Here is a 21323-nt window from a genome sequence, read left to right as displayed (position 1 = left end):
ACATCAAGCTGTCGTCGAGCCTCCTGTAGCTGTTGAAAAAGCACTGAACTTGGTCGCGCATTCGATCCACAATCAATAACTGTTCTCTATTAAAACCTGGTGGTGGAGATTTTGGGCGTGGAATAGCATGATCTTTTTTATTTGAAAACACTAATCTAGATTCATCCATGACCTGCAAAGATGAATTTTTATCCAAAGGCACTGCAACAGAGGTACCAACTTGCGCCACATGTGAAAGATCCTTTTTCTTCACCAAATGAGTATAAAAACACATGTGCACTGAAGGTCCGCTACCACGTTTTGCTCGAACAGGAACAATGATCACACGAGATCCTTCTTCCCCCATTCCTATAACCATCCCCTCAAACCCTTTCATTTCAGGAGTAACACTCATATGATTAACGGGAATAGTTAAGGTGCACGGTTTATCAGCCTGCAAATTGCCATCCAATTTGCTTCCGAGAATAGGAAGCTCGCTCCCATACGCTTCAAATTGAACTACCCAACTTTGATAACGCACCTTTACTATATCGTTGGCAAATACGGTACGATCACATTTTCCAATGGCAACATCACATGCAAGAATACTTTGATCTGGATGGCCTGACGCCCCATACATTGCCACAACCACATGACAGCAGAATTCAATAGCTTGATTTTCACTTTCAAATTGCATAGACCAGATTTTGCCTTGCTCATCTTTAAAAGAAATATATCCTCCTGCTTGCAATGCAATACAGGCACCGGTTTCGTTGTTAGTTGTAATGTTCGCAGTACATATATACTCGTTTTTCTCGTTATAGCACCCTAATTTGTACAACGGCGGGCTATTTAGCGTGCCAACTATAACACAACCAACCGATCCATACTCCTGGTATTCAGAAGTATCCGGCAGAAAAAGAAAGAGATTCACCCTTATCACGCATGTGTGTTTTGTCACTGACATGGTCTTTACATAACGACAAAAAAAAGTAAATTTAACAATATGCGTATTAAAGAAAAAGAGAAAAAGTAATAATAATAGAAATAACAACAACTATAGATAAAAAAAAAAATAAAAAGGATATACACAAAACAAAATAATAAATAAAATATATTATAAAAGAAAAATAATCACCAAATGATCAAATCCATTAAAAAAAAAAAAAAGGTATATTTCATATGATGATTCCGCAGAATGCATTAATGCAAAACAAATTAAAACATTTTCTTCAGAGTGAATAGTATCAATGAGTAACTACAATGTAAGCCACTCCTCCTCATTTGTTGATTTCATCAAAGAACAAAAATCAACGTCTTTGGAATCCAACTCTTTCTGATACATTTCCAGCCAAGGAGCCAAATTTCGCTGCTCTTCCTTTGATAACCCAAGAACCGCCTCATTGATTCGAACAATAGAACCTTTGTCAAGGTAAGTCGGGGGCAAAAGAAGGTTTCGAACACGCACCTCCGAAAATGGGATACCCAAAACAAAACTAGCACGCCTTGCAATACCTTCCATCTGTTTTCTATGGGGCAACTGACGATTTCGGAGCCATGAGTTCTCCGACGCAATAATAATAAGGGTCATATCTGATCCCTTTACAAAAACAAAATCGGGAAAACCTTGTGTGCATTCGCCAGAAACCAATGATTCATTGCTATTACCAAAATCAAAAAGAATTTCAGCAGGTTTTCCTCTTCCAAATACTAAACGACCTGGTATTTTTTCCCCCTCTGTCGATCGGGAAACCATACACTCAAGGTAACGACGCAGCGATGAACGATATCCCCCAATAAAGTTAAACCCAAGAAAATCATATATGATATCAATTTGAGGATATGTATGAATAATATAGGCTAGAAGATCACGAAATGAATTTTTTTCATCAACGTATATTTTTTTGGTGATAGGATCCTCCACAATGTAGTTTGAAAACGCACTCTCAAACGAGCCCTGTAAGCCAAGTCCATAAATGCAGCATAGTCTCTCTAAAAGTCTGTGATCCCTTGATCCATAAACTTCTAAACGCAAAAAAGCGTCACGCAATCGAGTTGCCTTGCTAACTTCCCCTACCCAACGCAGTTTTGCCGCTTCTTCTTGAAGCCATGCCCGATTCTTTTCTCTAACTGTTCCCTTTGGTAATCCAGTAATGGAGGAAATCAATTCAAGATCCTTGTTTAACGCATCTCGACACTTTCCCCAGTCAAAAAATATACTCTTAAGTAGTTCTTGTTGTTGACGCATTAACTCTTTTTCACGTGTAGTAAGTAGAGGAGGAATTCGCATTTCCCATTTGTTAAGTTTCCATTTGGAAATTCTTTCTTCCACCTCTTCCAAAAGATCCAATTCATCACGTGTTTGGCCCCAATTCTGATAAATCGAAAAAAGCTGTTTGTGGCTCAATGGAGCTACGTCATATGTTGCATGTACTCTAAATTGTGTTGTGTATACACTAGAAAAGCAGCAAACACCCCTCCTACTCCTCATATCATGTAATAAACTAACAGCATCCAATGAGAAAAAATAGACAAGTAAAATAAATAAATAAATAAATAAATAATATAACAACAGCACAATATCATTATTATTTTATAATTATAATTATAATTATATTTGTAATAATAATTATTAATTCCTTTGCAAGAGTAAGAAAAAAATATAGGGTGAAATAACAATAATAATAATATCAATAATAATAGTACTAATGCTACTAATACTAATACTAATAATAATAATTTTTAAGCATTCTGTCGCACGGTCATATAACAAAAACTAAGTAAGTTTCTCGTACAAGAAAAAGAAAAAAAAAAATACCCCGATTCCAATAAGCTAAATATAAATAACACATACTAAAAACCAATGTTACCACAAATAGAAATAATACCACCGCTATGCTCCTAATAAAAACAACGCCATTCGACGCATTCCCCAAATAACTTCAAAAAAAAAAATCACTGCAAAATCAAAACGTTTTGCAAAATAATAAATAAATAAATAAATAATAATACTATTAATAATAGTAAAGAAAATTAGTAAGACTCCTTTGAGTGTATGTGACGCAACCACTCCGCGTCTAGCACACTGCCTCCAAATTCAATGTAATGATTATCCATTGGATAATGCATTGTATAGTCTAGAAAGGGTTTTTCACCATATTCGCCATGATAGTTTGTCGCAATCCACTTAGGCAGGCCAAATGGAAAGATGAAGTAACATGGAAATAACCACAAAAGTAAACGTCGAAGCATTTCCCAGGTTGTCTCGTACTTCCGGGTATCACGATCTATCCATAATTCCTGCCTGCCCCAGCCCCAGAACATCCAAAAATTTAACTGATGTTGAGGAAACACTGATGTATTGGGTGCTTCTCTCGCATAGTGAAAAGGATACTTTGCATTTTTTGACATTTCAAACTCCTGATAACGATATAATGATCTCATACATCTTCGTAACATTGCTGTAATGCCAAAAAAAGTATAAAATGGCTAGTAAATAAAACTATCTAAAACAATTAAAAAAAAAATAATTAAGAATTAAATTTTCGAGTTTTCCAACAAAAAACACAAGAGCAACAATAAAAACTTTCACGCACAGACAAAAAAAAAAAAAAAAAAAACAAAAAAAAAAACAAGATATGTAATAATAAAAATAAAATAAAATAAAATAAAAATACATCTCTTCTATTCCGGATAAATCACAAACACAACAGTATTTTTCACTAATTGTCCTCATCATTCGCGTCAAAGATACCCTCCCCCAATTTCCACCACGCTAAAGTGTAAAACATGTGAAGATCATGATGCTTCTCCGCCTCGTTCAAGTCGCTCCAATTATCACCGGTTATTGGCCAATGGTACATTGACCGGTATGTGGAAAAATACCACGGAATATTTTGGTCCAATTTCTTTACAAATCCAGGCTCCTTCATGCCATGCGGAAACTCACCCCGAGTGGTCAGCTCCAAGTCAGCGTACTTCATCGCCAAACGCCGACACATTCGCAACATTGCTACTCCCCTGCCCGCCAAAAAGGATAAAAGAAAAGAAGAAAAGATGTGAGTGGGAAGATCAGAGAGAAATGCGATTCCCCGCGTGGCGGGAAAAAGGGCACCAAAAAAGTCAGCGAACGGAGGCCCCACAACCCGCCGGCGCCGCGCGCGAACGGGCGAAACCACGCCAAACCCCGACCCAGCCCGTGCCCGGCGGCGGGCGTCGCTCCTTTTCGGTTTTCGAACGTTCGTTTTGGCGGTTCTTGGTCGCGGCGTCCCGCGGGGTTGTTGGGGCGCGGCGTTTTTTGAGGGAGGAGGCGCCGGATAAGAATAGCGGATGGCGGGGGTCCTTGTTGCCCCTTTTGTTCTCAATTCTGTGATCATGATTTCAGTCACGCGGCGGCTTTTGTTTATTTTTCCATTATTATTGTTTATTTATTTATTATTATTATTATTATTATTATTATTATTATTATTATTATTATTATTATTATTATTATTATTATTATTATTATTATTATTATTATTATTATTATTTATTTATTTATTTATTTATTTATTATTATTTATTATTATTATTTTATTTATTTATTTATTTATTTATTTACTATTATTATTATTATTATTATTATTATTTATTATATTGGCAATAAAAATAGTTTTCAGATAATGTCCATAAATAAATAAATAAACTTTTTGACAGAAAAGCTTTTTCAAAAATGGACTTTTAAATTTTTAACAACTACGAGTCAAGCAAAAAATTGCTTAAAAGAAACCAAAAAAAGTAAAAAAAAAAAGAGGCCAAATCGAAGCACTCTCGATAAGAATTACCTCGAAAAATTAAATATGTCTTCCTTTTGCTTTTATCAAGCTTGGCACCATCCGGAGAATTTTCTTTAAAAGCACAAATTTTGTGTTGTTCCAGCAAATAATAATAATAATAATAATAATAATAATAATAATAATAATAGAAACAACAGCGACATTATTAATAATAGTAATATTAATCATAATAGTAATAATAGTATTTAATAATAGCAATGATAATAATAACGTTTTTCTTTTTTTCACATGCTCAAATTTTTCTTTCTCTCGCTTTTTTTTTTTTTTTTTGAGTTTGATGTTTAGATTTTTAAAACAGTTTGGTGAGTGTATTTTTTTAGAGCCATTGCTTATAAACGGGACTCATTCTTTTCAAAAAAACTTCTATATGTCTGCCTCAAATGCGAATGTGGAGTCTGATAAACTTATCCTAACAAACGCTGAAGAAGGAAAGGTTGTGACTCGATTTCCTCCTGAGGCCAGTGGTTTCCTTCACATTGGGCATGCAAAGGCAGCACTAATAAACAGTATGCTTGCAACCAAGTTTAAGGGAAAGCTTGTTCTTCGCTTTGATGATACCAATCCTTCTAAGGAAAGGGGTCATTTTGAGCAGGCTATTTTAGATGATATAGCAACTCTTGGGATTTCATGGGATATCGGCCCGACATTTTCTTCAGATTACATGGACCTTATGTATGAAAAAGCAGAAGAACTTATTGGAAAAGGTCTTGCATATTGTGATAAAACACCACGGGAAGAGATGCAGAAGTGTAGATTTGATGGGGTTCCTACACGGTATCGTGATATAGAGGTAGAGGAGACAAAACGCCTATGGAACGAAATGAAAAAAGGAAGTGCTGAGGGCCAAGAAACCTGTTTGAGGGCGAAAATTTCCGTCGATAATGAAAATAAGGCCATGAGAGATCCTGTGATTTATCGAGTGAATGAAACCCCTCATGCTAGACAAGGAACGAAGTATAAGGCCTATCCAACATATGATTTTGCTTGTCCAATTATTGATTCCATTGAAGGGGTGACGCACGCCTTGAGAACCAATGAGTATCATGATCGCAATGATCAGTATTATTGGTTTTGTGATGCTTTGAACATAAGAAAACCAATAGTGGAGGATTTTTCAAGACTAAATATGGAGTACACTGTTATGTCAAAGCGAAAGCTGACTCAGTTTGTGGAGAATGGTGTAGTAGATGGATGGGATGATCCTCGATTTCCAACGGTTCGTGCGTTGGTTCGACGTGGATTAAAAATGGATGCGTTAAGAAAGTTTGTTCAGGCACAAGGTATGTCAAAGACAGTTAATTTTATGGAATGGACAAAGCTCTGGTTTTTGAATACTCAAATTCTAGATCCTTCTGTCCCACGTTATACTGTTGTATCAAATTCATTGAAGGTGCGTTGCACCGTGGAAGGACAAATCCATCTTCAAGAGTGTGAAAAACTTCTTCATAAGAAAGTTCCAGATATGGGTACTAAGAAATATTTTAAATCCGATGTTATTTTCCTTGATACAGAAGACGTTGCTCTTCTCAAGGAGGGCGAAGAGATTACGTTGATGGATTGGGGAAATGCGTACATTAAAAATATTCGCTCATCCGGGGAATTATCTTTAATTACGGATGCCGATATTGTTTTACATCTTGAAGGTGATGTGAAAAAAACGAAGTATAAGTTAACTTGGGTTCCCGAGAATCCGAATGCGGAGGTGATGGAGCTGGTTGAATATGATCACCTTCTTACAAAGAAAAAACCAGATCTTGAAGAAAAAATTGATGACATTATAGCCCCAGTAACAAAGTTTACTCAGGAGGTATACGCAGAGGAAGCCGTTCAGACTCTTAAAAAGGGTGATACAATCCAAATTGAACGTCGGGGATATTACATTGTGGATTCTGTAACACCCAAAAAGGTTCTTATTTATATTCCGGATGGGCGAGAAAAAGTTAATCATTTGGGTGCCAAAGCGCAATATTTGAAGTCTTTATCGAAAGATGGAATATCTTCCGCTGCAAATGATTTGGCTGCAAAGCGAGCTGCAAAAGCTGCTAAAAAGGCTTTACAGAAGCAAAACTCCCAAAAATAACTATTAATTGAAGGGGGTTTGAAGTAATAAACTTTTTAATTTGTTTTTATCCATTTATTATTATTATTATTATTATTATTATTATTATTATTATTATTATTATTATTAAAATATAATTGAAATAAGATGAAAATTTACGGAAAATGAAGAGCATAAAATAGATGAACGAAAAAAAAAAAAAATGAAATTATTTTTGCATATGTAAACATAGAAAAATATTTTTGGTTTTTTTCTTATATACATTTTTTTCTGCAATATATTTATATATATATATATTTGCGGGGCATTTTATTATTTTTATTTTTTTATTTTATTATGGGTTTAGGGAGCGGTGCTATGCCTTCTAAAAAGCCAATTCGGTTTGAGGATTTGGGGCTTTCAACACCATTGCCTCGAGTGTTGTCAACAACTCGAGAGCAAAAAAAGAAGGAAAAACATGAAATTAAAAAGGAAAAGAATGCACGGCTAAAAGTGGCAGAGGAACAACTTTCTCTGGTAAAGGCTACCGTAGAAAAACACAAGGCTTTTGTGAAAAAGGAAATTGCGCTTCAAAAGGAAAAAAAAGCAGAAAGAAGAAAGGCAATATTTGCTTTACAAGAATGCATCCGACAGAAAAGAGAGGCAGAGGAGGCGATTCAGAAACAGAACTCTTTTATTGCACACGAGAATTATGTTTCCAACTTGAAAATAGGTCGCGCAGTGGATGAAAAAATACAAGAAGAAGTTCAAGAAGCTATCGATCGAGAAACAAAAGAGCTTGCAAAATATGCTCCGAAAAATGTGCATATTTTAGTCTGTCGCAACCCTGAGATCGAAAAGACTAGGAAAGACCTTCCCGTTTTACGGGAAGAACAGGCAATTGTTGAGGCAATCAATAATTGTTCTCGCACCTGTGTTCTTATATGTGGTGAGACAGGAAGCGGGAAAACGACACAAATTCCCCAGTTTTTGTGGGAATGTGGATATGGTGATCCAAAGGGTTCAGTTTTTGGAAGGGAAGGAGCGATACTGATTACGGAACCCAGGCGCGTGGCAGCAGTTTCAATGGCAAAACGTGTAGCCGAAGAATTAAATACTTCATTTGGAGGAATGGTATGTTACCATGTGCGATATGATAATAATCTTTCAGACAATTTTAAAGTGAAGTTTGCTACCGAAGGTATTGTTTTGAAGGAGATTCAATCGGATTTCCTATTAAAAAAATACAGTGTTGTTGTGGTTGATGAGGCGCATGAAAGGAGTCTCGCAGGGGATATTTTGATTGGTCTTTTGTCGCGGATTTTGCCATTAAGAAATGATCTTCACTTGGAGGAACTGAGAAAACATAATGGTATTGTGTCAAAAACGAATATAAAGCCTCTAAAATTAGTTATCATGTCTGCCACAATGAGGGTTGAAGATTTTAGAGAGAATAATCGTCTCTTTTCTATTCCACCACCGTTATTAAATGTGGATGCTCGTCGTTTTCCGGTAACGAATCATTTTGCGAAGCGGACTGAGTTAAGGAATTACACCGATGAAGCATTTCGAAAAATTTGTCAGATACATAAGAAGTTGCCGCCTGGAGGAATTCTTGTTTTCCTTTGTACTCAACAGGAAATTGAATCTTTATGCAAACGTCTACGTGAACACTACGCCAAAACAAGAATTGAATACTATGAACAAAGTTATTCAAAGCATAGTTTGGTTGTTCAAAGGCGAAATGATAATGATGAGAGAGATTTTGATTCTGAGAAGGATAAATCTGCGTCTTTTGATGAAAAGGACGAATTTGGTCTTGCTGTTGAAGACTATGCATTGGAAGAAACAGTTGAGAAGAAGGATTTAAACCTTTCAAGAAAACGGTGTAGGGACACAGCGGATGAAGATGAAGCAAGCTTTGAGGAAGATGAAATTAATGGAGAATTAAACTCACTACATATTCTTCCACTTTATGCACTTCTGAATTTTTCAAAGCAACAAGAAGTTTTTCGAGAGCCTCCGAGAGGAAAACGTCTTTGCGTTATTGCGACAAATGTAGCCGAGACATCTATTACCATTCCAAATATTCGTTATGTGGTGGATACAGGCCGTGTGAAAACTAAAACAATAGATGAATCGACTGGGGCAAGCTGCTTTCGTATTGGGTGGACAAGTCAGGCATCTGCGGAACAACGTGCTGGACGTGCTGGACGTGTGGGACCTGGACATTGTTACCGTTTGTATAGTACGGCCGCATATTCCAACTTAATGCCAAAACATGGCTTACCCGAAATTCTCAGAACATCATTAGAATCCGTGGTACTGTTGATGAAATACTTAGGTATTGATAACGTTGGATCATTTCCATTTCCCTCTCCTCCAAATGAAGACGAATTGAAACGGGCTTTAACGCATTTGACGCTTATTGGCGCTTTGGACTCTCAAATTGAACGCCGTATCACCACTTTGGGTAAACGACTGATAGCCTATCCAATTCCCCCTCGTTTTTCACGGATAATTCTGGAGGCCTTGGATCGCAAACTTCCTGATTGTATTCTTAATATGGTAGTTGCTATAGCAGCTGTTTACTCAACTACTACCAATGTATTTACTAGTGATGGAAATGGTTTAAAATGGAAGGCAAGGGATTTAAAAAAACCCGATGATGAACGTCGGCCCTTCATTTCTTCTTTGCTAAATCCTGGGAGTGACTTGATTACTTCTTTAAATGCCTTTGGAGTATATTTAAACGATTCTTCTTCAGGGAATTGTTATCGGTACTGTCTGGTGCAAAAAAGTCTTTCCGAGGCTCGGCAGCTGAAACAGCAGCTACATGTATTAGTGAGACAGGATGCGGTTGTAGAACAAGTCGGTGATACAATTGATGCTAACGATGTCGGAGCAATGGACTCTGGACCCCACATCACCAATATTTTTTTGCCTACACTCTCAAAGGAGCAGGAATTACTCTTAAGAAAATTATTTATTTATGGCCTTAAGGATCAAGTTGCCCGACGGGCCACTATTCAAGAGTGTCGAGACCATGGAGTAGAGTACAAGGATAAGAAGGCAACGAAAGCGCCTTACATCCTCTTGGGTCGCTCAATGATATCCTATATTCATCCATCAAGTTCCATAGCGCGAACATTTCCTCCTCCTGAGTACGTCACGTTTGCCTTTTTACAAAGATCCGTGCGCTCCGAAACGAAGGATCCCGTAACGATGATGTTGGGATTAACCATTGTAACTAAAGAGTGGTTATCTGAGTGTGGTGTAATTCTCGAGTAAACATCTTCCTTCAGGAAATATAATGAACCAATGGTTTGATTTGTTTATGTCAGAATATATATATATATATTTCTAAGTGAACCAAAGAGAAACGTATTTTTTTTTTGTTTTCTTTACTTTAAAAAACCTGATAATAATTTTAGCAGACGAATGAACGCGGTAAATCCCATTGGCGGCCCGCAGGGACCCAAAGATCTTTTGGATACTGTTCGGGAGGCCGTGGTACGAGGCGACATGGATACATTAGTGCGTCTACGAAGGGACTTCTTAAGTATCAAAGAAAATGTCTCCAAATGCATTGATGAATCTGGAAACACTCTTGTGCACTTGTCACTGGGCAAAAATACAACTATGTTGGCGTATACGGTTGAACAACTATCAGGAAATGTCAATATTCCTAACTTTCAGGGACGAACACCGCTTCATGAAGCTGTTACAAATAATTATGTTGAATGTTGTGAAGCTCTTTTAGATTATGGCGCTGATGACACTGTCCAGGCTGCAACACTTTCTACTCCTTTTCACACTGCGGCTGCTTGCGGAAGTGTAGAGTGCATGGAGATCTTGTTAAAGCGCAGTGATGACCCTTCCAGCAAGGTGAATGAGCTTGATCGGAACAATTGTGCAGCACTTCATAAAAGTGCCTCGGATGGTGACGTGCGCGTGACGCAGTGGCTAGTGGAACACGGCGCCTTTGTGGATCAACGGGACATTACTGACACAACGCCTCTCCTAATGGCTGTGAAAATGGGCAGAAAAGAGGTGGTGGAATATCTGATCCGTCAAGGTGCTGCCTGCGATAATGCAGATATTCAAGGCAATCGGCCGGTTCACTTTTGCGCCATTCGTTGCGATTACAAAATTTTGAAGCTTCTAGTTCTTGCAAAAGCCAACGTAAACGTTCAAAATGGGGAATTGAACACACCTCTCCACCTTGCGGCTATTTACCAGCGACCAAATTCAAAGGAGTGGGAGGATCTTATTTCTTTTTTACTAGATTCCGGTTGTGACCCTTCGCTGGAGAACGCTTCTCGTAAGAAGCCTTCGGATTTCGTCGGACGCAATTTGAAAAAACTTTTCTCAAGGGAGGGTGCAGAGATGCGTCGGAAAATAAAGGCACAAAAAGAAGCTGAGGAGGAGGAAGATTTCAGGAAATTGTTGGAGTTAAGGGGTACTTGGAAAACAACGGTCATGACAAACTTGGAAAGGACGAAGCGTATACTAAAAGATGAAGCTGACCGTTTGCACCGAGAGGCGGAGGAACGGCTTCGCGCTGAGGATGACGCACGGCTTCTTCTGGATGAGGCCATGGAGAGACGACGATACCAAGAGGAGCAGAAGAAAAAGCGGCTGGAGTCTGAAGAAAAGAACAAAAATAGCAGCAGGAAGTAGTCGTGATTTATCACCGAGCTTTTTTTTTCTTTTTTTTTTCTCGTTTTCTTTTTTGTTTTGCTAGTTTTGGCTGTCAGTGCCTCTTTTTACACGCTTTCTATTCATATAATGTAAAGGACCACATCGACCGAGGGATTTGCTCTCATATCCCCTATATATATTGAAGGAATGGGACTGCAGCTTTGGAGAAGTACCGCTGTATCCTTTAGATCTTTGTACTTTTAAAAATTGAAATGAAGGGGAATATATGTGTTCTGTTTCATTTTATTATTATTATTATTATTGTGTGTGTTTCTTTTGGTTCCGTCATTATGATATTGTTTTTGCCTTCATCAACTCATTTTTGTGCTGTGGGCGATTACAATTTTTATAAGTGTGCGCTTGGCGTGCGGTAAATAGTGAGAACACGAAGAAGGAGGGCCAAAGGGAGAATGAAAATGCCCACGAAGGAGCGTGACTTGGCCGGCACCGCGGCATTTGAGGTCGCTCTTCAGCACATTATGGTGAGACAGGATCGATCTTATCACTTTACTCAACTTTTGATGGCCGCCTGTTCATTGTTTTTTCTTCTGCAGACATGTTTTGGTTTTCTTTTTACCGTATTGTTGCCACTTTTGACAATTAAACCTGAGGGATTTCTGGCTTGTCTTTTAGAATACACATCTCCCACTGCCGGGGTTCTATCGGCGCTGTGTTTAGTACTACTACGTGCAGGAAATAAACGGTACGCAATTGAGCCTGGAGAACAACTTATGCGTCGAATTAATAAAGTTATATTGGAGCCTTGCTTAGGCATGCGTTTTGATTGCTTAACTGGAAAGCTAATGGCAGATGAAATATGGGCCGCCGATATGAATGTAAATGCCCAATCGGATTAAAACAGCTAGGCTTGAAATACTTCAGATCCATTTTATTTCTCTTATTTGTTGTTTTATCAGTTGTTGTGTACGCATCCCTATATATATAGATATAGATATATATATGGTTACTTATCCGCTCCTAAGTGTAATCATTTTTCTTTTTTGTTTGCTTTGTATGCATATATTACTATTTGTATATTTTTTTGTGTATGGAGTATGATTGTCTGCACGCATTGCAATTGTATGCTTTTTTTTTTATTCTCAACTTTTACTTTTATGTTGTTTAATCTTTGAAAAAGTTCTTTTTGTTTAAATTTTTTCTTATCCGGGTAGGAATGCTGCGTGCCTTGTGGTTATGGGTTCTTTTGTTTTTTTTCTTCGTGACCAATCATGGTTTAGGACGACGCATTGTAGCTGTTGGCGATCTTCATGGAGATTTGAATCAAACGCTTTCTATACTCCACCTTGCGGGGCTAGTGAATAAGCGTCAGCATTGGATTGGAAAAGACACCTATTTTGTGCAGCTTGGCGACATCCTTGATGTTGGCCCAGATGACCTCATGATTGTGCGCCTGCTTATGAGGCTGGAGAAGGAGGCACAGGCAGAAGGTGGCGATGTTATTCAGATTCTTGGTAATCATGAGATTCGAAATCTTCTCGGAGACTTTAGTGCTGTGGACCCGGTAAGCCTTGCGCAATCTGGCGGGAAGGCCGGGCGCCGTGAGCTTCTCTCTAACAGAACTCCTTTGGGAATTTATCTTCGCACGCGAAGAGCCATATTTCACCACAAGGAATTTCTTTTCATGCATGGGGGCTTGTCGACGGCCACAGGAAACATGATAACTGGAATTAAGGCGGTGGAGGAGTTCAATAAGGCATTGCGTGACACACTGATCAACAATACACTGAGCCCTATGGGAAAGGTTGGAGTTAGCCTAAAAGAAAATGAAGCCAAGAAAGTTGCGAACCCTATTCTTGTCCGTTCTATTTTAAATGTTCGATGCTCCGAACTGGAAAAAGTTTTATCCAAAAAGTTTCATGGGATAAAATCGGTGGTGGTGGGTCATGTTCCGCATGATACGGACGATTTTTCCGATTGGCGTCTGTGTGGTGGACGCCTGATTGCGATTGATTTTGGCTTGAGTCGTTGGAAAAAGGGTGACCCTGGCCATGTGGCTGCACTTGAATGGGATGATGTTTCTGGACATGTTCAATTGATGGAATCCACCGGGAAATTCCCAAACTACGAACCAGATGTACATTCTTCCACGGAACACAACGTAAAACGTTTACTGCCTTTTATAAGATTGGCAGGCGCCGTTGTTTTTTTAGTTCTTCTTGTGGGCCTCCTCGGAAGATGGATTTGTTCAAGGGCAATTAATAACCCCCTTTCAGAAAAACAACAAGGGGGCTACGGCTCTGTTGCTCCCTGTGTCACCCCCTAAAAAAAAAAAAAAAAAAAAACAAACGGAAAAAGAAATCCATTGAGTTAGATGCAATGAATCGTCCCCACATGTAAGAATGTTGAGAATTCGATCTTGGTGGAAAAGCATTGAAGAGCCCATGGCGTGAGGAGAGGAGAGATGTCAATGAGATATAGAGAGTGCCATATATATATATATATCTGCATTTTTTAGTCACTGCTCTCATACACTTTCTTAATGGTTTTTGCTTGTATAATCATTTGTGTTGTAGCGAGGGTCCTGTCTTTTCCCAAATATGTCCTTGGGGAGTTTGCTGCACGCTATAAGCACGTTTAGAAGGAGTGTTAACGGTGATGAGGACTTTTCTATTACTTTTTCTCAGACTGGAATACCGGAATATTACGCTTGTGATTTTTTTTTGGCTTTATATGAATAAAGCGTGATTGAGCCCCAGGAAATTGATAGAATTTAATCTTTTGTTATCTCCCACCCCTATCCCTGCCTCGTTCCTCCGTGGTGTCATGGAATGTGGGGGAGGGGGATGCTCAAAGAAGACGATCATTTGCGAGCTGCAAGCGGTTATAAACTTTAAAAGTTAATTTGTATTGATGTGTTTGTTTTTGAGTTACACCATTTGTTGATATATATATATCAAATGTTGACAAACACGTGTTGACAGTTTATTCTGCAATTTTTTCTTTTTTTTTTTTTGTGATTGTGTGGATTCTTCTTGTTGAGTTGCTGCTTTCGAAGAAAATATCATATGCAAATATGTGGGCAAAGTATTCTTCATCTGCCGTGGAGGAAGCAAGCAAACAAGTAAAAAGTCTCGCCACGTATCCTTCCAGCACACCTGATATGTCAGGCGATGAGAAGGAAGCTTTCCATGAGACCAACTCAAGGGATGCATTTACAGTGGCGTTGCTGAAGCATGCAGCAAGGAATCTTGGCGTTCAGTACATGGATGACCGTGTGGAGACGAGCGACAGTATCGTTATGGACAAACTGGGGCGTATAAAAGCTGAGATACGCTCACGGGAGCGTCTGTTGGGAGTAGAAAATATGGGCCTTATTCCACTTTTTATTGAGGCAGGCGATTCATCATTAACATGCGAAGATTCCATTATGTATTACAAGAAGGCTCTGGATATTGTGGAGGCAAATAAAGACATTAAAAGAGACTCCAATGTGATGAATGACGTTGGCGTATCGAGTTTTGCCGATCTGGGCTCGCGCTTTTTTCGTTATGGACAGTATCAAGTGGCTGAAAGACTCTTCACAATGGCGGCAGCCATTTCTCGCGATAAGGTGACAGGTGTGGCCGAAGAGATTTCTTTCTCCACTGCCCAATGCGGAAGTCAGAAGAGTTTGCAGCGCCTAAAGGGACACCTGTGGGACTGGAAAAAGACCGCAGAAGCGGCTCATGAAGATCTATCGACACTTCTTTCTGATGCTACCCGGAACACGCATAGTTTCCGAGAAATGCGAGATGCGTGCAGTCAAACAGATTTGGCGGGGCACAGAGTGGCCATGCCGGCCTCACAATTTATGGGGACGAAAAGGGAAATGAAGGGACTTAAAGGGACTCGAAATGGAGAGGAACTGAAAAGACTTGTGGAGTACGTCTTTGATCCAATGAGCGTAGAAGATGGCTTTACCAGGCAATTATTACCAAAAGGTTCCAAGAACACGACCCGTTTGCTCTCTGAGCATTTTACCGGGTCGAATCCTTGCCTGGCGCTAAGGGAGTCTATTGATTGCATCACCTCAAGAATTGGCGCCAAAGCTGACTCGATCAACTCCTCAGGCGGTGCTCTTAGAAGGGAGCTGCAAACTCGATAGATTTTTTGTTTTTTTTTGTTCTTTTTGAAGGGTTTTGCTTCTTATATATTTGTCCTTTGGAGGCCTTGCTCTGTTTGGGACTTGCCTTTTTTTTTTTTTGGTATTTTCTATTTGGTGTGCTGGGGAAGAGCTTTTTTTTTTTTCTTGCATTTGATTTTGTTTTTTTGCATCTGTTTTTTTTTTTTTTTTTGTCTACAAGAATATGCCGAAGGTTCACGCAGTTGCGGACGCGCTGGTGATAAATGACGAGAATGACCGCATACTCGAGCTGTGGTTCCGTGCTCGGGCGTCGGTGGAGTTTTGTGAGAAGCACTCGCCGTCAGATTTTCTCTTCGTTGCGAATATTGCTGGACAGGAGGATCGAAAGACTCTGGCAGGTGCGCTGAACTATGCGGAGCGTGCCCCGGAGCAAATTGATGTGTGCTTTCTTTGCCGGAAGGTGACCTTATCACTGCCGCTTTTGGAGCTGCTGTGCAACACCTCACACACGGTGCAGTTGTACGCCAGGCCGCCGCAGGAAGAGGCCTTGGACGGAGCTGCACCCACGACTGCGAAGCAGAGGAAAGCAGGAGGAAAGAAGGATCGTGCGAAAAGAGAGGAAGATTTGTTTGTGATTGAAAACGCGGATCAACTCTTCTCTCTGAACTTCGATCTCATTGACTTGTTGACACTTTCGTCTACGCGTCGCTCCGTGCCTGTACCGCCGGATGCTATGTTACAGGATTGTTTTTTTGAGGTTCGTTGCGGCACTCCGTTTTTGCCGCCAGCCAAGCTAGATAGATATCGCCCGCTGAAGATTGAGGTTCGCTCCGTTCACGATCTTCCCAGAACTGAGATCTCACAGGACCCTCTCTTTTTGACGGTGAGGTTTGGCGATACCGAGATTCGGTCCCCGGAGCTGTATTTGGAGGCCAATGGCAAGGTGGGATTTTGTCGGGTGATTTTTTTGGGGACCCGGACTCCCTTAGATGTGTACCAAGATGTCTTCTTTCGACGGTTGGAGGTTTCTGTGTTCAAAGGGGCGAGAACGTGCTTGGGAAAGGGGACGGTATTGCTGCGCGCGGCTGTAACCGACCGACAGCGAGAGTTCAGTGAGCTGGTGTATCTACTTCCTAGTCGCACCACCGTCTTTCGGGAGGACAATTGTCTCTCAAAGGGCACGATGGTTTCGCTACGAGTGGATTTTTTTACACCACTTCCGTGTCCAACGCATGTTTTAAGCAATGGCTTACCTGCGCATGGCCACTTCCTCACGCGTGGCATCATACGAATGCCTTACGCAGCGAAGTGGGTGCCTATTGTGTTAGAGGCATTTATCGCCACACTACTTCAGCTTAAAAGGGCGTACAAGGGAAGCAACGTATATCAATATGAGATGCCCGCACCAGTGCCGGGGGCAGTACCTGTAAAAGAAAAGAAGAAGGAAAGCGGTAAATCTCCAAGGACTCAGTCGATTTCGCCCCCACGTCCACCTTCTCCAACGGCGTTTGATGCCCCATTTAAAATTGTTACACCACCTGGCATTAGTGGTTTTGAGGTTATGGACGAAAATTTAAGGATTATTTGTGTAGAGGGTCTGGCCGTGGAGGTTCATCAAATAATTGAGCGACTAAGTGCCGTGGCCGGTCGCAACTCTCAGCTGGAGCTTCTGATGAATGCAGAGCTTTTTGTTCCTGCGCGCGCATATAACTTTTTTCCACCCTTTGTAACACTGCCAAAAACAATGAATGCTGATGCTTTAAAACTGGGGATTGGAAAGGGGACAGATTCTGCTGGGGGAGCAACATCCACGGCCGTTCACGGAGGTTTCGATTCTGAGGGGGAATTTATGGGTGGTGCGACTGATGTTTCTTATGTAACTTCATTTGTCTCTTCGAAGGGGCCGAACGAAAGTACAGGAGAGCCGTTTGACTCTGCTGGAGCAGAAGCAGGCGGCACGGGAGGCCGCATTCATCGCATACGCATTGGAGAAACTATTGAATCCCTTGCATCAAAGCAGCACTATCTACTGCGAAGGATGCTGTCTGATGCTTGTCTTAGCTGCTACACAAAGCTTCATGCCTTGTGTGAGTGTTCTTCACTCCGTACTATTTTTGAACGGGATTTGTTTCCTACTGCAGAGGAGCTTATAGCACTGGAGCGATCTTTTGGTCTCACATTGGAGCTTTCTGATGTTTTTGGGAAACAAGAGTTTGTCAGTGTGGCAGTGGAAAAGGATCCTGCTGGTTCCTTAAAATATGCTGCGGCTGACGAATCGGGAGACAGTCATTATTCAACTATTAAACTAAATGCCTTGCGGTGGAATGATGTGGGTAAGATGGTTTCTTTTGAGGCAAGGAAAATAATATTTTCTAAACGTCGGGTTCCTGCATGTGTGCAGCAACGGTATCCGGGTGCGTGTTGGATGCTCACATCAGACACCAACACAACTGTTTTGTGCGCCTTTCCTACCGCTGCCCAACCCAAAGAGACAATTCGCTATCTTGTCGAGGCGCAAGTAGTACGATGTGGAGAAATGCTTTGCCTCTATGCCTTAGCATGCGACTCACTTGCAAAGAGTTGTACGAATTCACATAATGCGGCGTACGAGGCGTATCTTAGAACGTCGCGAAAACAGAAAATGAGTCTCCACTCAAAGAAAGGAGAGGAAAAATTGGCGGATTCTACTACGAATCGCATCCGGAACGGATCTCTTTGTAGCGAATTCGGCGGTAGCGCTGGCAATGATAGTTCGGTGGATTTTCTGTCATTTGAGATGCCCACGGTTCCACAGTCTGCCGTTACTGTTAGACGAGACTTGGTTGATCGAAGCCGACGAACAGTCCAGTTGCGAACGAAGAAGGCGTCAGGGCCGACAGCTGCCGACTACGAGCTCTGTTGGGAGTTGTACCGGCAGAGGGCCCCCACTGTCCGCCCAAAGCCCCCAAGAGGCCCACCAATGCGCTTTTAGGCTTATGAGAAAGAATTGGGGTACGATTGCTCTTTTTTTTTTTTGTTTTAGGTGCTGATGTATGTATATATGTTGTTTATCTGATTGGCCTTGATGTACAATTGACGGTGCTTATACCGCGCGGCCTTCATCTTCAGTAGACAGTTTTTTCTCTTTTGGGGCCGCAGCCCTGTGGCTATGAAAAATGGCGGCCGTTGACGTCAAAAAAGAGGGAGACAAAGTGCTGAATTTTTGAAGAATGAGCCGCAGTCTTTTTTTTTTTTTTTTTGTCTTTTTGGTTTGTTTCACTCTCCCTTCTTTCTGCTAATTAGGAAGAGAGCTCAAGCAAACAAATCCAGCGGTTATATTGATTAATCAAAAAGGTGCGGGGGAAGGCGATGAAGATTGTACTGAGGTCCATTGTTGGGAGTGAGCAGGTGAGGGAGGTCACGCCGGATACGAATATAGAGACTGTTAAAAAGTTTCTGGAGGATGAATATAACACGGATAGTTTGCGTTTGTGTTACAATGGCGCTATTCCGGAAAATTCAAAGACAATGACGGAGTTAGGCGTGCAGGAGAATGCGGTTTTTATCATTGCTGGGAACAAGCGAAATAAAAACAAGCCACAGGCGAAGCCAGCGACATCCGTACCTCCGCCGCAAACAAAAACAAATTCTTCTTTTGAGCCCACTTCAGTTGGCCATGGACAGGGGGAGGGCGCAATAACTGAACCGGCGACAAGTGGAGCGGGAGGTGCGTCTGGTGGAATCACTGAGCCCCAGCAGGGGGCGGAACCACCACCTTCGGAAGCAGCACCCTCGCAAGGCCTGGCTTTGCATGGCGTTGACCCCACCCTCGTGGACAACATCATCGCCATGGGGTTTGAGGATCGTGAACAGGTGGCTTTGGCGCTACGAGCGGCGTACATGAACCCTGATCGTGCTGTTGAGTTTCTTTGCACCGGGATTCCATCCGATGTTCTACAGCGGATGAATGAGCCTGCTATCAACCCGTCTGCAAGCTCCGAGCGGATGTCATCGCTGACAGACCGGCTAACGTCGCACATGCGCCAAGATGATAGTGACTCGGCTCTTTACAATGCATTAATGCAAATCCCTCAGTTTGGAGAAATACGCTCGATAGTTCAGGCCAATCCAGAGTCTCTTCCCACCGTCGTACAACAGCTCCGTATACACCACCCGGAGGTGATTGGGTTGATCCAGCAGGATCTAGAAGGGTTTTTGCGGATCATGGGGAATCCTGGCCAGACAGAATTCACAACCAGCACTGGCGGCGGTGGCGATGTCCCCCCTGACTCTGTTTCCATTCCACTGAGGGAAGAGGAACGTGTCGCCATTCAACGCCTCGTTGAACTGGGTGGAGGTGCCTGGACTGAAGAGGACGCGATTGAGGCTTACCGTGCGTGTGAAGAAAGCGAAGAAGCTGCGGCTCATCTTCTTTTTAGTAACTTCTTTGAATAGCACAATCGATTTTTCTCCAAGGCTCTCTCTCATGGCAAATCAGCAAAATCATCATTGAAATAAAAACTGCAGAAAAAAAAAGACGAATAAAAAAAAATTAACGGATCCAAAGGCGAAAGAAGAGAAAAAATGAAATTCGTGGACGATGAAATGAAAAAGAATGGGGCTCGACCATCCTAAGCACTACGAGAATTGAGAGGAGGAGGGGCACCGATTGACGAGGAGATATTAACCGAATTGTTAATGGCACTTGCGCCGATTGCGTTTTTCCAAATATATCTGCTGTTTGTCATTTCTGTGCTACTGAACAGGGAATTTTTTTTTTTTTTTTTTGAGCGGGTTTCTTTTCTTTTTTCTGTTATTTTTACAAGCACACACATTGGTTTCAATTGGCACAGTGATGTCAATTGCGGAAGTTTTATTTCGTGTAGAGGAGAAAAAAAAGATCGCATGCTGGCGTGGTTTCATTCCCTCATATTTATATAATGTGTATGTGTATTGACTGCAACACTCTACTACTGGATCCTTTGGGTGTGTGTGTGTGTGTGTGTGTGTGTATATGTTTGCGTTTTTTTTTTTTTTTTGTCACCATGGCATTTTTTTTTCGCTGATTTCTTTCGTTGTGCTGTTTTTCTTTTTTTGAGTTTATCGCGTTTTCATCGGTGACATTAAAATGATTTTTCTTTTTTTCTTTTTTTGGTATTCTTTTTGGACAGCGATGGATGTAACTAGCAAGACCGAAACTCGGCTAGGCACTTTTTTTTTTCGAAACCTTTTGCGGCGAAGATGCATATATGCAACCGTGGCTTCACTGGAAAGTAGTCCATTTCGACGGACACTTGGATTGCGGTCGCTGGTGAGCCTTGGCGTTGGGGCGGTTGTTGGAGCCGGGATTTTTGTGATCACCGGCCAGGCTGCGGCTCTCTATGCTGGACCCGCTCTTGCCATTTCTTTTTTATTATGTGTTTTTCCCTGCCTCTTTACAGCTCTATGCTACGGGGAGTTGGCGGCAATGATTCCTGCAGCTGGTAGTGCTTACACTCACACAGCTGTGGCGCTTGGTGAGTTTACCTCGTGGATCGTCGCGGTAGGCCTTACCTTGGAATGCCTGGTATCTGGTTCCGCTGTATCGGTTAGTTGGTCTTCTAGCGTTCAATCTTTTCTTAGGGAGTTCTCTATCGTGTTTCCGCCCAGAATTTGGAGGCTCACCGATTGGTGTCTCGGGTAACGGTTTTTTTCTCACTGGTAA

General features: G+C 41.2%; 12 protein-coding genes and 1 pseudogene across 12 annotated transcripts, besides 26 other annotated features; 9 read left to right on the top strand and 4 right to left on the bottom strand.

The window, feature by feature from the left end:
* Positions 1-946, bottom strand: Tc00.1047053511731.89 (hypothetical protein, conserved; the record flags this gene model as incomplete). Its single annotated transcript, XM_805224.1, has 1 exon — positions 1-946. A coding segment is annotated over one exon (946 nt), but the record flags the coding sequence as incomplete, so codon positions are not given.
* Positions 1-1199: a sequence feature (heterozygous, non-Esmeraldo-like haplotype).
* Positions 964-1113: a sequence feature (T-rich).
* Positions 1200-2192: a sequence feature (areas merged during assembly that could not be assigned to a particular haplotype. This can correspond to areas where the two haplotypes were merged or to regions with more than two copies in the genome that were merged during assembly.).
* On the bottom strand, positions 1238-2470 carry Tc00.1047053511731.80 (hypothetical protein, conserved; the record flags this gene model as incomplete). Its single annotated transcript, XM_805222.1, has 1 exon — positions 1238-2470. One exon carries the CDS (start codon positions 2468-2470, stop codon positions 1238-1240), a length of 1233 nt encoding a protein of 410 aa, XP_810315.1.
* Positions 2193-4854: a sequence feature (heterozygous, non-Esmeraldo-like haplotype).
* Positions 2505-2543: a microsatellite.
* Positions 2560-2614: a microsatellite.
* Positions 2651-2719: a microsatellite.
* Positions 2965-2985: a microsatellite.
* Positions 3013-3438, bottom strand: Tc00.1047053511731.74 (hypothetical protein, conserved; the record flags this gene model as incomplete). The annotated part of the gene is made up of 1 exon (XM_805223.1): positions 3013-3438. The coding sequence occupies one exon, from the start codon at positions 3436-3438 to the stop codon at positions 3013-3015; it is 426 nt and encodes a 141-aa protein (XP_810316.1).
* Positions 3493-3525: a sequence feature (AT_rich).
* Positions 3580-3653: a sequence feature (T-rich).
* On the bottom strand, positions 3702-4355 carry Tc00.1047053511731.70 (hypothetical protein, conserved; the record flags this gene model as incomplete). The annotated part of the gene is made up of 1 exon (XM_805221.1): positions 3702-4355. The coding sequence occupies one exon, from the start codon at positions 4353-4355 to the stop codon at positions 3702-3704; it is 654 nt and encodes a 217-aa protein (XP_810314.1).
* Positions 4414-4605: a microsatellite.
* Positions 4855-5420: a sequence feature (areas merged during assembly that could not be assigned to a particular haplotype. This can correspond to areas where the two haplotypes were merged or to regions with more than two copies in the genome that were merged during assembly.).
* Positions 4899-5024: a microsatellite.
* On the top strand, positions 5092-6894 carry Tc00.1047053511731.60 (glutamyl-tRNA synthetase, putative; the record flags this gene model as incomplete). Its single annotated transcript, XM_805220.1, has 1 exon — positions 5092-6894. The coding sequence occupies one exon, from the start codon at positions 5092-5094 to the stop codon at positions 6892-6894; it is 1803 nt and encodes a 600-aa protein (XP_810313.1).
* Positions 5421-8454: a sequence feature (heterozygous, non-Esmeraldo-like haplotype).
* Positions 6949-7002: a microsatellite.
* Positions 7148-7172: a sequence feature (AT_rich).
* Positions 7180-7211: a sequence feature (AT_rich).
* On the top strand, positions 7210-10143 carry Tc00.1047053511731.50 (ATP-dependent RNA helicase, putative; the record flags this gene model as incomplete). Its single annotated transcript, XM_805219.1, has 1 exon — positions 7210-10143. The coding sequence occupies one exon, from the start codon at positions 7210-7212 to the stop codon at positions 10141-10143; it is 2934 nt and encodes a 977-aa protein (XP_810312.1).
* Positions 8455-9007: a sequence feature (areas merged during assembly that could not be assigned to a particular haplotype. This can correspond to areas where the two haplotypes were merged or to regions with more than two copies in the genome that were merged during assembly.).
* Positions 9008-9480: a sequence feature (haploid, Esmeraldo-like haplotype).
* Positions 9481-21323: a sequence feature (heterozygous, non-Esmeraldo-like haplotype).
* Positions 10294-11535, top strand: Tc00.1047053511731.40 (hypothetical protein, conserved; the record flags this gene model as incomplete). The annotated part of the gene is made up of 1 exon (XM_805218.1): positions 10294-11535. One exon carries the CDS (start codon positions 10294-10296, stop codon positions 11533-11535), a length of 1242 nt encoding a protein of 413 aa, XP_810311.1.
* Positions 11555-11594: a microsatellite.
* Positions 11800-11819: a microsatellite.
* On the top strand, positions 11967-12413 carry Tc00.1047053511731.35 (hypothetical protein, conserved; the record flags this gene model as incomplete). Its single annotated transcript, XM_805226.1, has 1 exon — positions 11967-12413. The coding sequence occupies one exon, from the start codon at positions 11967-11969 to the stop codon at positions 12411-12413; it is 447 nt and encodes a 148-aa protein (XP_810319.1).
* Positions 12731-13840, top strand: Tc00.1047053511731.30 (serine/threonine protein phosphatase, putative; the record flags this gene model as incomplete). Its single annotated transcript, XM_805217.1, has 1 exon — positions 12731-13840. The coding sequence occupies one exon, from the start codon at positions 12731-12733 to the stop codon at positions 13838-13840; it is 1110 nt and encodes a 369-aa protein (XP_810310.1).
* Positions 13839-13875: a microsatellite.
* On the top strand, positions 14591-15661 carry Tc00.1047053511731.24 (uncharacterized protein; the record flags this gene model as incomplete). Its single annotated transcript, XM_805225.1, has 1 exon — positions 14591-15661. The coding sequence occupies one exon, from the start codon at positions 14591-14593 to the stop codon at positions 15659-15661; it is 1071 nt and encodes a 356-aa protein (XP_810318.1).
* Positions 15793-15851: a sequence feature (A-rich).
* On the top strand, positions 15864-18611 carry Tc00.1047053511731.20 (hypothetical protein, conserved; the record flags this gene model as incomplete). Its single annotated transcript, XM_805216.1, has 1 exon — positions 15864-18611. The coding sequence occupies one exon, from the start codon at positions 15864-15866 to the stop codon at positions 18609-18611; it is 2748 nt and encodes a 915-aa protein (XP_810309.1).
* On the top strand, positions 18989-20074 carry Tc00.1047053511731.10 (UV excision repair RAD23-like protein, putative; the record flags this gene model as incomplete). Its single annotated transcript, XM_805215.1, has 1 exon — positions 18989-20074. One exon carries the CDS (start codon positions 18989-18991, stop codon positions 20072-20074), a length of 1086 nt encoding a protein of 361 aa, XP_810308.1.
* Positions 20390-20440: a microsatellite.
* Positions 20606-20637: a microsatellite.
* Tc00.1047053511731.5 lies at positions 20793-21323 on the top strand (annotated as a pseudogene; the record flags this gene model as incomplete).

This window comes from Trypanosoma cruzi, genomic scaffold, assembly GCF_000209065.1.
Source record: "Trypanosoma cruzi strain CL Brener 1047053517161 genomic scaffold, whole genome shotgun sequence".
Lineage (NCBI taxonomy): Eukaryota > Euglenozoa > Kinetoplastea > Trypanosomatida > Trypanosomatidae > Trypanosoma > Trypanosoma cruzi.
This window is presented reverse-complemented; position numbering and strand designations above follow the sequence as displayed.